Here is a 14198-nt window from a genome sequence, read left to right as displayed (position 1 = left end):
TATGTATCAAAGTAACACATAGCTAACTAAATACATCAGCTGTGCCAGTCAATTCTGCAATCTGTGGGAATGGAAATCAGGAGGAGTAGCTATTTATATTGGGTGGTCAGGAAAGAACTCCCTGAATATTTGCACTAACAGCTGAATAGAATAGAATTGAATGCCTGAGCAAAATGAAGGACCCAGTTGTTGCAAGCCTATTGGAAGATGTCCCAGCAAAGAGCTCAGGAAATAAAATCTCTCATCAGAGCAAGTTTGGTGGACAAAGGAATATAAAGGTCAGACAGTCTGAAGTATAGTAAAGGAGGAGGACTGGGTCACAGTGAAGTCAAGAGATATAAATGAAGGCCAGAACAAGTAGGACGATGGTAAATGCATGCAAATTACTTTATTTGGAACTTGTAATTTAAAAATTCATTAAGTGGAAACTCTTAGTAATTAAAGATCACATTATTGTTTTCTCCATAACTCAAGTTTAACTATTTAAAAAATACTAATAGCTTTTTCCCCTAAAATAAATTTAAATAAACTGAGAAAATTTTTGTGGAATTTGAAACTTGTGTCTTTGCCAACCTTGTAAATTTTAGTTTCTATTAAAAATCATAAGAAAACTCATTTTCTGTTTTTGTATATGAAGACTTTCATTATTATTTTTTTTTACTAGATAACACATTGGTGAATATACCAGATTTCATCTACTCAAATAACAAATGAGACACAGGATAACTCTGTTCTTTGATTCTTGAGAGCTTTGATATTATCTGTCTTTTAGAGGGTCCAGTTTCTTACAAGGTCTATGATACCGTCCATTAGGATATCAACAGTACTTAGTAGTGAAGAACATTTTGCTAAGTTGTTCTATCATGAATCCTTGCTCCAAGTGTTCACCTTTTTCTTCTAATCTGATTTTTAGCACTTGAACTTATGTTTCTTCTTTATCATGCACAGGACCTGATCAAGTGTTAAGTTTGGTGCGCTCGTTTGGAATGTCCGCAGAAGGGATGCACTATAGTGGTAACATTACTAGTGCTACTGTGAGATGTCAAAGCATGTCATTACTTTACAATACTTTACAATAAAGGTTATCTGGAAGTGTAGAATATGCAGATTTATAACAAAGTTCCATTCCAAATTGGAAATAAATGTTTTTTTTTTTTAAAGATTTTATTTTATTTATTTATACAAGCACTGGGGTACAGTCAGAAGCGGGGGAGGGTAAGAGAATTCACCAGAGCCAGAGCGGAGAGCAGAACAGGCAGACCGAGGAAATACACTGCTGAGGGGAGCAGCGGGTGGCAGGAGAGGTCTGCATGCCATGTGGGACCCTCGCCCGTGGCCGGGGAGCGAACCGGCGCTGCAGAGGCTGTGGGCAGCTTTGCAGCCCAGCGCTCAACCGCTGCGCCACTGGGGAGGCCCTGGAAATAAATGTTTTAAGATCTGTTTTGATATCACTCATTTTACTGCTGCTAGTACAATGGTGAATCAGGAATGTATTTTCATGCCTTGACACCTACTCACTGCAAACCATCTTGTCTCCAAGAAGAGTCATTTTCTAATGTAGAGATTGCTAAAATTATTTATATAGAATGTACTGTTTTACAAATAGTTGTTAATTGTTTCTAGGTTAGGTTTATGCTAAGAGAATTTTCACCCCAGTCTTCAACCATGAGATATCTCAGTTTTAAAATATATTCCTAAAATTCATTTAATTATTGTTGCTTATTTTTAATCAATAGGGAATTTATCTTTAGGTATTGTGTTAGATTGTTGTAGACTTATTGATGGTTCCAAATATATCTGAATCCTAATCCCTGAAACTGTGAATGTTACCTTTCATGGCAAAAGTTACTTGGTAGATGTGATTAAGTTAAGGAATTTGAGATGCAAAGATTACAAGAATCCTATGGAAAGGAGTCAAAGAGAGATTTGACACAGGTTGGGAGAAGGCTATGTGAAAATGGAGTGAATAGAGATTTGAAGATCTTATGCTTTTGGCTTTGAAGATGGAGAAAAGGGCTATGAGCCAAGGATTGCAGTTCTAGAAGCTGGAAATAACAAGAAAGTACTTTTTCAAAGCTCTGGAAGGTGTAGCCTTTCACTGCCTTAGATTGTACGCATTGATTTCGAACTTTTGGACTCCATAACTGTAAGAGAATAAATTTGTGGGTTGTTTTAAGCCAATACATTTGTGGCAATATGTTACAGCACACATCAGAAACTAATACAGAGGTCTCACTCTATTTTTTGACAGTTAACTAATTAATTAATTGTTTATTCAATAATACACTGTCAATAATCACATATAGCTGAATCTGTTTCTATTCTATTCTACCAATTCAATCTTTTTACTTGACACAAAACCAAACTCTCAAATTACAATAACCTTTATAATACATTGAAATGAATTGTTGGGCAAGTAATTCATCATGCTGTACCTTAAAAAATTAAAAATTTCTTCCTTTAAGCTATACTTACTCTTCCAGGTAAACTTGAAACTCAATTTACCTATTTTTAAAAAAGTGAATTTTGATTGTCACTGCATTAAACTGTTTAAACTATATTCAAACTATAAAATTTAAACTATAAAATTTTATTTTATAATTTAAACTATAAAATTTTATAGTTTTTCTTCACTTAGCTCTTGCATAATTGTGGAATCCCCAGCCCCCCTTGTTCTAGGGGATATTGTCTTGGTGCCCAGAGTTCCTGCTTGTCATCAAGGTGTAGAATCATGCAGGGAGACTCTCACCAAGAGCAAAAGTCCTGGTATGAGGAACATACTGGGAAGTCAGTTTTGTGTTTCTGCTGAGAACAGCAGGCAGCTATTAGAATAGAAATTACCTGCTTACAAGTGATAGTGAAGGCAAAGATAAACAGCTGGGACTACATCAAATTAAAGAGCTTCTGCACAGCAAAAGAGACAATAACAAAAACAAAGAGAAACCCCACCAACTGGGAGAACATTTTTGCACCCAACACTAATGATAAAGGACTGATCACAAAAATCTGCAAAGAGCTGATGAGACTCAACAACAACAAAGAAAATAACCCAGTCAAAAAATGGGCAGAAGAGCTAAAAAGAAACTTCTCTGAAGAGGAAATGCAAATGGCCAACAGACATATGAAAAAATGTTCAACATCACTTGTAATCAGGGAAATGCAAATCAAAACTACCATGAGATACCATCTTACACCAGTGAGAATGGCACATATTAAAAAAACTAGCAACAACAAATGTTGGCGAGGTTGTGGAGAAAAAGGAACTCTCCTGCACTGTTGGTGGGAATGCAAACTGGTCCAACCACTATGCAGAGCTGTGTGGAGATTTCTGGACCTACTAAACATAGAGCTTCCATATGATCCAGCAATTCCACTCCTAGGTATTTACCCAAAGGACACAGAAACATCAATTCCAAAGAACACCTGCACCCCTATGTTTATAGCAGCACTATTTACAATAGCTAAGCTTTGGAAACAGCCCAAATGCCCAAAAATAGATGACTGGATCAAGAAGATGTGGTACATATATACCATGGAATATTACTCAGCATTCAAAAAAGATAAACACATGCAATTTGCAGCAACATGGATGGCGCTGGAAGGGATCATGCTCAGCGAAATAAGCCAAAAAGAAAAAGAAAAATACCGGATGGTCTCACTCATAGCAGGAATCTAGAAAACTTAAATAAGGGATCAGGAAAATGAATAACTATAGGAAAGTGAAAATCAAAATCAACAAAAAACTATGAACCAGAGACACTTTTTGGGGGGTGGGGGCCGGGAGGGGAGGGATTGGGGTCAGAATGGGGCATGTGCAGTTGTATGGGGGAATATAAAAATAAAATTTATTATTTAAAAAAAAAAAAAAAAAAAAAAAGAAAAGAAATTACCTGCTTACACTGGCAGGAATAATGGAGCTCCCCCAGGCAAGAGCCCCTGGTCACTTGACCCTAGTTTACATCCCTAATCCCATCACCCATGCATGTACACTACTGTGTACTTGGCCCACCTTTGTACTCAATGTAATAAATAGGAGACTTCCTTTGGGTAGGCACTGTACTTTACTTCCAGTGTAGCCCCCTCGGTTTTTCATTGATCCACACAGACTTTGAATAATCCTTCCCTCATCCTGTGCTGCTTCCAACGCTGCTGCCCCTTGAGGTCCCACGTAATTCTTAAGACTATTTCTTCATTTATTGTTACTGTGGAAAAGCATTTTTTAAGAATTACATTTTCTAATTATTGTTATGCAGGAATGTTATTGAATTTTGAATCTGACCATTCTGCCAAATCAGTTTAAAGGTCTAATGATTGTCTCTCAGATTTTCCAGCAAGACAATCATGTTATCTATAAATATAATAATCTTTTATTTCCCACTATTTGTTTTTCTTATCCTATTGTATTAGCTAGGATTTATGTAACAGTGTTAAATGATAGTGGTATAAATAGGAATACTTGCCCATTTTCTGAATTCAGTTGGAACAATAATCATAAAAAGATGCTCAAATTCATTATTACCATGACAATGATAATTACAATAAAATAGTATTCACATCTACCATAATGATGACAATAAAAAATTTTTAGAAAATAAAGTGTTGGTGAGAATGTGAGGAAAGATCTCTTATACACTATTTTGGAGGTGTACTGCTATTCTACTGGGTAACAACTTAGTATGTCCAGTGAGGGTGCACATGCTATACAACTAAGAAATTCTATACCCAGGTACACATTTCAGAGATTCTCTAGCATATGTATATATCAAAGTCCTCATTATACAGATAAAGGAATACAAAGTCTAATTTTATTATTAAATGAATTAGTATGTGTAAATCACGTATGTGTCTGGTATATGTTAAGTCATCTACTAAGTATTATCATCATTATCATCATCAAGAATAATCACCTATAGGTGAAGTTGTATAAATCAATCAGTATCTTCAATATTGGTAAAGGGAACATTTTAGGTATGCCATCATTACATCTCTAGAGGAGTATTCTAATGGTTGAATAAAACCCAACAAACTTTGACCAGAAGACAAATGTTATTTTTCTCCCTCCTGGAGCCTCAGTCATGTTTGCTTCCATAGGAACAGTTCTTTTTTTAATAAAGTTTTTATTAAAAAAATTTATTTGGGGCCTCCCTGGTGGCGCAAGGGGTTAAGCACAGCATTAAGAAGCTATCTGCAGGGCCTCCCCGGTGGCGCAGTGGTTGAGCGCTGGCTTGCAAAGCTGCACGCAGCCTCTGTGGCGCCGGTTCCATCCCTGGCTGCTCCCCGGCCACTGGAGGAGGGTCCCACATGGCGCGCAGACCTCTCCTGCCACCCGCTGCTCCCCTCGGCAGTGTACTTCGGTCCTTCTGCCTGCTCTGCTTCCCGCTCTGGTGAATTCTCTCACCCTCCCACGCTTCTGACTGTACCCAGTGCATGTATAAACAAACAAACAAACAAACAAGCAAACAAATAAATAAATAAGCATGCCTCTATAAAAAAAAAATTTTAAAATTAAAAAAAAAAAAAAAAAAAAAAAAAAAGAAGCTATCTGCAGCCTCTGCAGCAGGAGTTCGACCCTGACCAGCCAGGGAGCTACCCACATGGCACAGCAGACCTCTCCTGTTTTGTCTGCTGCTCCCCTCAGCAGTGTATTTCGGTTGATCAGCCTGTTCTGTTCCCCACTCTGTTTCTGATGAATCCTCTCACCCCCCTGCACCTCTGGCCTGTACCCCAGTTCCTATACGCATAAATAAGTAAATCTTTAAAAAAAATTTATTTGGAGCAGTTTCAAGTTCACAGAAAAATTGAGAATAAGGAGGAGACATTTCCCGTATATGCTCACCCCACATGTGTAGCCTCTCCCGTTATCTACATCCCCTACCCAAGTGGTACATTTGCTATGCCTGATGAACCTAGAGTGATACATCATCACCTGAAGTCCACAGTTTACATTATGCTCACTTTTGGTGTTATGTATTCTATGGGTTTGGAGAAACGTATAATGACACATATCCATCATTACTGTGTCATCATACAGAATATTTCATAGCTTTAAAAATCTTCCTCTGTTATTAAAAAAAGAATAAAGATCCTCCTCTGTTCTCTGCCTATTCATTCCTTCTACCCCTTCCCTGGCAACCATTGTTTTTGGTTTTTTTTTGTTTTACCAACTCCATAGTTTTGCCTTTTCCAGAATGTCATAAAGGTGAAATCAAAATAGTCTTTTTAGATTATTTTCTCTTATTTCATACTATGCTTTTGACTCTTCCATGTGTTTTCATGATTTCATAGCTTTTTTTTTTTAAAGATGAATAATATTCCATTGTATAGGTGGCTGTATCATAGTTTATTCATCTACTTACTAAAGGACATCTAGATAGCTTTCAAGTTTCGGCAATTATGAATAAGGCTGCTATAAACATTAATGTACAAGCTTTTGTGGGAACTTAAGTTTTTGTCTCTTTTTTGTAAACACCTAGGAGCACTCTTTCCAGATCAGATGGTAAGATATACTTAATTTTGTAAGAAACCAAACTACATTCCAAAGTGGCTGTCCCATTTTGCAATGCCACCAACAATGAATGAGAAAGGTCCTGTAGATCGACAACCTCACCAATATTTGGTGCTATTAGTGTTCTGGATATTGGCTATTTTAACAGATGTGTGGTGGTATCTTATTGTTGTTTTCATAGTGGCCTTTAGTGGAGTTAAACAGGCCATGGACTCCCAGGTTGTGTTTCTCTAGTCCCTTTATACTCTCTGGCTTCTGGGCTCTAGGTTTCAACACTTGCCTAGAGGAGAAAGTGTAAGAGGGTGGTCCCCAGAAAAATTTAGATAAGTTGAGCCGTTCCCTATAATTTTGATGCTTTGGCTAATGCCTCCAGATGTTTTTTCTTTTGGCTTGGATTGGTTGACTATTTTCCAGAAATGGAGGACTTTTGCCACACTGGGCAATGCCTGATGACGCACTGTTGTTTCTCTTCTACACACTGGAACCCTGGAAAAGAGATCTCTTGAGCTCTGCACTACCACAGCTTTGGTGGAATAAAAATTAAAAGGGGAGATTGCAACAAGGTGGTCCCCAGGGAAAGGAGAGGTTTCAGGTTCCTGGCCCCACCAAAGAGACGGTGGAGCTGAGCAGGGATGGGAGAAGCTAGAGAGGAGATTGTAGAAGGAAGGAAGGATGGAGATTCAGGAGACCTGGAGGAGGCACATGGAGTAGAGAGATATGTTAAGAAACTGCACTTGCTTTTTGGTCCTGGACTGGTTGAAGCAGATGTGTGTGAGAGAGCCATGGGGAGATTAACAGTGGTAGTTACTTGTTCTTTTTGTCCCAGATGTGCTGGGCCTCTTCTGCCCCTTTCCCATGGGTCCCCAGCAGAAGGTACCTTAAATTTATGGCAGACTTCTGGACCTCAGTGCTTTGGGCACATCCTGTTGGGGCATTTACCCACAAGGGATGTGCAACTTCAGGTGCTTGATTTGGAAACTTTATTCTTCCCCTTTTCTGCACTGTATACTAATTTTATTAAAATTCCTGTCAATCTTAGGCACTGGAGTGTATTTTGTCTTGATGGGACGGATGGCAGAACCTATTTAGAACTGGTAGATTTGGGACTTCTGGGATGCCTCTCACCTTGCCCTGTAACAAAATTAGTAGGGGATAGACTTTCTTGGGTGCTACTCCCTCGCCAATGTTCCTCCTTGGCTCCCTAGTAGACTTCAGTAAATGGTCACAGGGAAAATAGGAGAGGTGATGCTCAGATGATAAGCTACTCTTGGCACATGAAGTGGCTCTATTTTATTTCATTTGTTTGTAGTCAGAGGTCAGTAGGAAGCTCTCTGCTTCAGTTCCTGGGAACTGCTTTCCTAGATTTTTGAAAGCTTGCCACGTAATGGTCACTTCTGGGAGGAATCCTTAAAGGCGCCTAAGAAACAAAAAGTTTTCTTGAAGTGGAGAGGTCAAGAAAAAAGGATGTTTGGGGGCCAATATGAAAGTAATGCAACTTTGGTTGAAGGAAAAGGAGCAAAAACCAGCCTAAAAAAAGATAACCGGTTTTGGTGGCTGAGCAAAACTGCTCCGGTGGTGTTTAATGGCGGTTTAGGAGAAATCTGAAAGCTACTGGCTTACAGCAGGAGCAAAGCAGATAAGTGTCCGAGCTCCAGGAAGCTCCTTAAGGGATCAAAATGGATTCAACAGATAAAAAACTTTCAGAAATCAGAATCCAGATTTTGCACAACCAGGTCTCACAGCCAGGGTCTGAGGCTCACGGCTACCTGGAAAACCCGGAGAAGAAAAATCCAGGCGGCCCGGGAGGGCCGGCGGTGGGCGCCCGCGAAAGTGCACACTGGGCATGCGCAGGGGGTGGACCGCCAGGTCGACTTAGGGAGCGTGACGAGTCCGGAAGCGCCTGCGCGCGCCCCTCCGCGCGAGAACTAGTTTTGTTCCGCGTCCTGCGGACAGGAACCCTGCGGAGAGAACCGGGGCAGGACCCCCCGATACCCGCCAGCACCGCAGCAATGTCCAGCAACAGCTTCGCTTACAATGAGCAGTCCGGGGGAGGCGAGGCGACGGAGCTGGGTCAGGAGGCGACCTCAACCATTTCCCCCTCCGGCGCCTTCGGCCTCTTCAGCAGCGATCTGAAGAAGTGAGGAGAAAGGCTTGGGGTGCGGGGTCGGGGCTGCGGAAGTGGGGGTTTCAGGGGAGCAGGCTCCCGGGAGAGGGGTGGGGTCGTGCTAACTCCGCGCTAGACCCGAGAGCCGGGCGGTAACGTTTCCTGCAGGTGGGTGGGGTGGGTCGGTTGGTAGTGGGGAGAGTTCTTGGCGGAGTTTGGAGTGAGTGAGGAAGTCTCCAGTAGTTTTCAAATTTGAGGGAAAAAGGACCCATTTGGAGAGTTTAGGTCCCACCTTCAAAGGCTGAGTTGAATTGGTTTGGAGCGGGGCACACGACTCTGAATTTTGAACAGACGCCACTAGCTAATTTAATGTTTCGAACGTGGAGAAATTCCCCTAATAGGGTGGAAGTGTTTGCGGGGTTGAGAGGGAGAGTTATTCGTGCGACCCCGGAGTGACCCAGGAATGTGGAAACATGGAGGTGTTTCTAGGCGTTTTGTGAATGGAGAGACATTAATGTTTCTGGGACAACATGCTTTGCACTACAGTCACAAAAACCCCCAGTCCAAACAAAATAATACGTATGCGAGGAGAGAATATTGAGAATGTGACTGTGAACAAATGGTAAACTTTCGCACATTAATGGTGTGACTTTTAAAACGAACTGTAAACACGGTACACTTTTTTAAAGTTAGTAAGAATATTTTAAACAACCCTGAGAAATGGTTAAAAACAAACAAAAACACCATTTTAAGTTTTTTGGGGGGAAGGATTGTTTCATTTTACAGAATCTTGATTGTTATTATTTTTACATTTTTCTTATTTTAATCTCTGCTATTCACTATGGTCACATAATAAGGCTGTCGCTAGATTCTTGCTAAATTAAGGTAAAGTAGCTGCCTTGGTGACTGCAGATGTTAGATGGTTGTGGTTAAATTTAAATTTGAATTTTACTAACAAGATGGGACAATCTGAAAAGTACTGGTCTTTGAAATTGGGATTATATTTTGATTGCTGAGCTGACTGCAATCTTACATACAGCATATGGAATGCACGTTGCTTTTTGCTTTTCTCGTTTCTAGATTAGCAAAGTTTCAAAGTGAATAATTTTTATTTTTCATTCTGTGCGTTTAGATGATGGGTTATTTTGACAAGGAGCTTGTTGTAACTCTGTCTTTCTGTTTCCAAAATATTTCAACCATTGAATTAACCTATAAATCTGCATCGGTCTCTTTTGCATGAGGTTTGCATGCAATTAATTTATTTTTGTGGTTTGTGATATCTAAGATATTTTCCTCTTAGAGCCTCAGTTGTTTTATTTTATTAGATTTTGGGCCTGATTTTGAAAACAAAACATGCCTTTGACTGTGACCAGCTGTAGAGGTGACTGATAGGTTAGATTAGAAATAATAATCGCCAACATTTTGTGCTTGTGCATTTGTCCACACTACTTTATACTTGTTGACTCAACATTCAGTCCTAACAGTTTTTGTTACCTGATTTCATTTTACTGATGAGAAGATGGGAGCACAGTGGTTTTCTTGACCCAGGATCACAAAGATAGAACACTGCACTATCTGGATTTGAACTCAGACATTCTAATCTTAGAGCCTGTTCTCTGAAATAATTTGATACACTGTTTACTACTTGAAAACATTTATGGTGCTCTTATTAGAGAATGCCTACAACTCACTAAAAGTTTAAAGCTGAATAGTAGCTATAGACAGTGTAAGACCTTGAAGCTCCCAGGACTTAGAAACATTTTGGTAATTGAACTGTAACTTAATGGATTGTACAGAAACAAGAAGACTCCTGTTCTGGAAGTGGGTCACTTACTCTTGAGCCTACACTCTATCATTTATAAAATGGTTATATCACTTGCTCTTTTTAAAAATCCAAATGTCAAGATTTATGTGAAACTCTTGAAGCATACCCTGTTTCTCTTTAGTTTTTGATAATTTACTTTGAAATGATTTCAAGTTCACAAAAAAAGTTACAAGAATAGTGCAGAGAACTACATTTTATGCACATTCACCATTTTTAAAAAATTAGCTATATTCCTTTCTTTGTTCTCTTGCTCTTTCTACACACTTACACACTCAGTCACTCATTCACACTCATTGTGTTTTCTCAAACATTGGAGAATAGGTTGTACACATTATGTTTCTTCACTCCTAATAGCTTAGTGTGTATTTTTTAAAAAGGAATATTTTCTTACACAACCACAGCACTGTTATAGCCAGAAAATTTAACATCAGTAAAATCCCACATAATTGTTGTCATTTGGCCCAATAAATAATTTTGTCCTTCCTTCCTTCCTTCCTTCCTTCCTTCCTTCCTTCCTTCCTTCCTTCCTTCCTTCCTTCCTTCCTTCCTTCCTTCCTTCCTTCCTTCCTATCCTCCCTCCTCTCTCTCTCTCTCTCCCTCCCTCCCTCCCATCTCCCACCTCCCTCCCTCCCATCTCCCTCCAGTACAGTATCCAGTACAGGAGCATATATTGCATTTATTTGTCATATCTTTTTAATCTCCTCTTAGCTAAGGAATAGGTCTTTAGTCTTTGTCTTTCACATTAACACATTTGAAAAATGGAAGCCAGTTATTTTTATAGGATGCTAAGCAATTTGGGTTTGCTGGTATTTCCTCATGTTTAGATTCATCTTCCTATCATAGATGATATATCTTTTCATGCTGTTGCATCCAGAAGCATTGGATGCCATCTTTAGGATGTTATTTTCCTCAAGGGGTTGTCCATTTTCTCTTCCTCAGTAATCTTTTTGTGGAGGCATTCTGAGGCCATACAGATGTTTTGCTCCTTAGTAAATTTACCAACCCCTATATTTAGCAGCCATTCATGAATCCCTTAAGTCACTCTACTACAGAGGCTGCAGCTTCTCAATCCTTCTGCTACTCTGCTGTTGACACTCTTGTCCTAGAAGTGTGTTCTTTGATTGTCACTAACCATCTCAAGGATGCCTAGTCATTTCCTAGTCACTAGATTATTGATTTTTTAAATGAATTTAATCTTACTTATAAATCTTACTTATTTGGGCCACTCTTAACCCCAGACCACAATTTGGCAATTTTAGGTGGCTTTATGACAACATATCTTATACATCATTTATTAGTTAGCAAGTCTGTGTATTAGATTATTGGCTTCACAATTTTCAATTTCTTATAAACATACAGGATACTCAAAGATATGAGACCTAAAGACAAGTTGGATGGTTGAGGTTTATAAGCCATCTTGAACTAAGGATTGACATAGGGCCTGGGAGGAGAATAGTTCTCTGGTTGATAAGAAGAGCAGTGCTTGCTAATTAGATGTTTGCCTTGCCATTCAAATAGGCCATTTAGTTAAAAAGTTATCCTTGTACTAGTTTTCTTTCTGGACCAACTCCCCTATCTACATTCTTTTAGGTAGTGAAGGGAGAGGTGAAAGTTTCTCTACAGTCTGCTGCATAGTGATTGCTTTCAGTTCAAAACAGTCCACACGGCAAAATAGCACATTTTGGAGAGCCTTGTCCAGAACTTTCACAAGCTTGCTTAATTAGATGGGATAGTTTATACAAATATACCTAGGAAAATGTTTGGCTCACAATTTTGCTTAATAAATACAATTATTTTAGGTCCCTAATTGAATGAGTCAGATCCTACTGACATTTACTTGTCTGTTTAGCCAGTGTAGTTAAAAAAATAAAGCATGGCTAAGTCATTGGGTCTTAAAAAGAAAACTCAGTCTAGTACCCCTGTTTTATTGCATTACATTGATGTAATCGTGCATCAAACTGAAGTTAATGGCATTTAGATTCAGAACAGTCATTTTCTTCATGATGTTGCTCCAGTTTGTGCTGTGGTTAGGATTCATTGACTTGAAATTGTCACATAGACGTTGAGCTTTGAGTGAACTTAAAAAATCAAATTTTTAAAGTCTTTTCCACTCTTAAAGATATCTTTATTTACAAATTTGGGATTATTCCATAGGTATATTGTATTCTTCTAGATTTTCAGTGCAAAAATACAAGACAATAAGATTTTTATCTTGCCTTTAAGAAACTCCAAATTCAGTTTGTGAGGTAAGGCTAGTATGTAGTATCATAAATATGACACACAGACATGTGTATGTTAAATTGTATAAAAATTCTTAATATTTCAGTGTGATATACTGACTAAAAACTATTATAATTTACAAAGGTCGCCTATTAAATATTTAGGTGTTTTCAACATTTTATTGATCTTTGACATTTGTTCCATAATGGCTATTTAAAAAAAGAAAAAACTAGTATTCCTAGCTAAATGAACTAGCTATTTATGTCTTCACGCGAATAAGATTACTAGTTTGCAAAAAGGTGGCAACTCAAGTTAACAGTTTTCACTTTAGTGGTGTACTATGGTCTTGTGATTCTTGAAATATACTTCAAATCAAGTAAAATTTTACCACATTGAACACAACAAAACAAAAAAATGAATGAAATACTGACTGCAAGCAGAATCCTTTTTGTAACAGATTATGAAAGTGTTTTTTATTTGCTTAGCTTGCATTTCTTCTTGGAGAGTCATTTCTGACTTTCACAGTTTATCTTATAAAGTATTAACCAAGAAAATATTCATCCCTTGATATAGGATATGTTATTTAAAGATTACAGGTCTGGTGAAATTTAAGGAGAATATTTGGAATACTTAAAATTTAAGCCTTCCTGTTAAGTTTCAACATGTGAGATTTAATGTTATTTCTGAAAATATTTAGAATTTAAAGCAACATTACTGAAACTGGATGATTAAAACAAACAAAAAGCAGACAGATGGTTGGTTGAAATGTTCTTTTTTATTGCATGAAAATTCATAAATGCTTATGGAATGACAAATGTATTATAGTGAAGTAATTTGACAGTACTGCAGTTGTGTGTATAAATGAAGTACTGACAAAAACAAATTGCCTGCAGTCCAAATTCAAAATTTAAAGTGAAGAGCACAAAGTAGAATAATCAAGAAGGAAATGATTTTCCTATATTTCATATTATTATGAATAATGTTCATTGGTTTATGTATTTAGGGTAGACTTATTTAGCATACCAGCTAGAGAGAGTTCATAGATTTACAAAAATGAACAATGCCTAGTCAGTGTCTGCTTATTGTTGGGCTGATTACTCGTATTGCTGATAGGCACCAACCTAATTGGAAGGCCAGTGTCATTAATCCTTCAGCTGAGTAAGTTGGCATGGCAGCTGGGCAAGGGAAGACTCATAAGTGAGGCTTTTTCCAAAATCATGGGTTGGCAGCACTATACATCATCCAGCTTTACTGTGGGAATGGGTTTCTTAAAGCGAGGTTAAAAATGTGATCATGAAGGATGAGGGAGAACTTGGTACTGTGAAGGCAGAGTGGTAAGGGGCAGGGTAGAAGAGGGGGCACTAGCTTTTGTAATGCTTTGTAAGGATTTTGGTTTTTATGTTGAGTGAGAAGAGAAACTGTTGGAGGGTTTTGAGCAGATGGGTCTTTAGATGTAGGTAACATTTAAGTATCTGATGTGTGCCAGCTACATACCCTATTTCAAAAAGGTTATACCTTATGGGAGACTTGGGTCTGTGCCCATT

The 14198-nt window shown here is 38.4% G+C and overlaps 1 protein-coding gene across 1 annotated transcript in view; it reads left to right on the top strand.

The window, feature by feature from the left end:
- Nucleotides 1-8381: 8381 nt before the first annotated feature.
- Nucleotides 8382-14198, top strand: part of AP3B1 (adaptor related protein complex 3 subunit beta 1) — a 210205-nt gene continuing 204388 nt past the window's right edge. The window contains exon 1 of the mRNA XM_037529629.2: nucleotides 8382-8642. Coding sequence (XP_037385526.1) covers nucleotides 8515-8642 — 128 coding nt within the window. The 5' untranslated portion in view covers nucleotides 8382-8514. The remainder of the gene's footprint in view (nucleotides 8643-14198) is intronic.

This window comes from Talpa occidentalis, unplaced genomic scaffold, assembly GCF_014898055.3.
Source record: "Talpa occidentalis isolate TD23 unplaced genomic scaffold, MPIMG_talOcc4v2.1 talOcc4.6, whole genome shotgun sequence".
Taxonomy (NCBI): Eukaryota; Metazoa; Chordata; class Mammalia; order Eulipotyphla; family Talpidae; genus Talpa; species Talpa occidentalis.
Note: the sequence above shows the minus strand (reverse complement) of the source record. Positions and strands in the feature narration are given on the sequence as shown.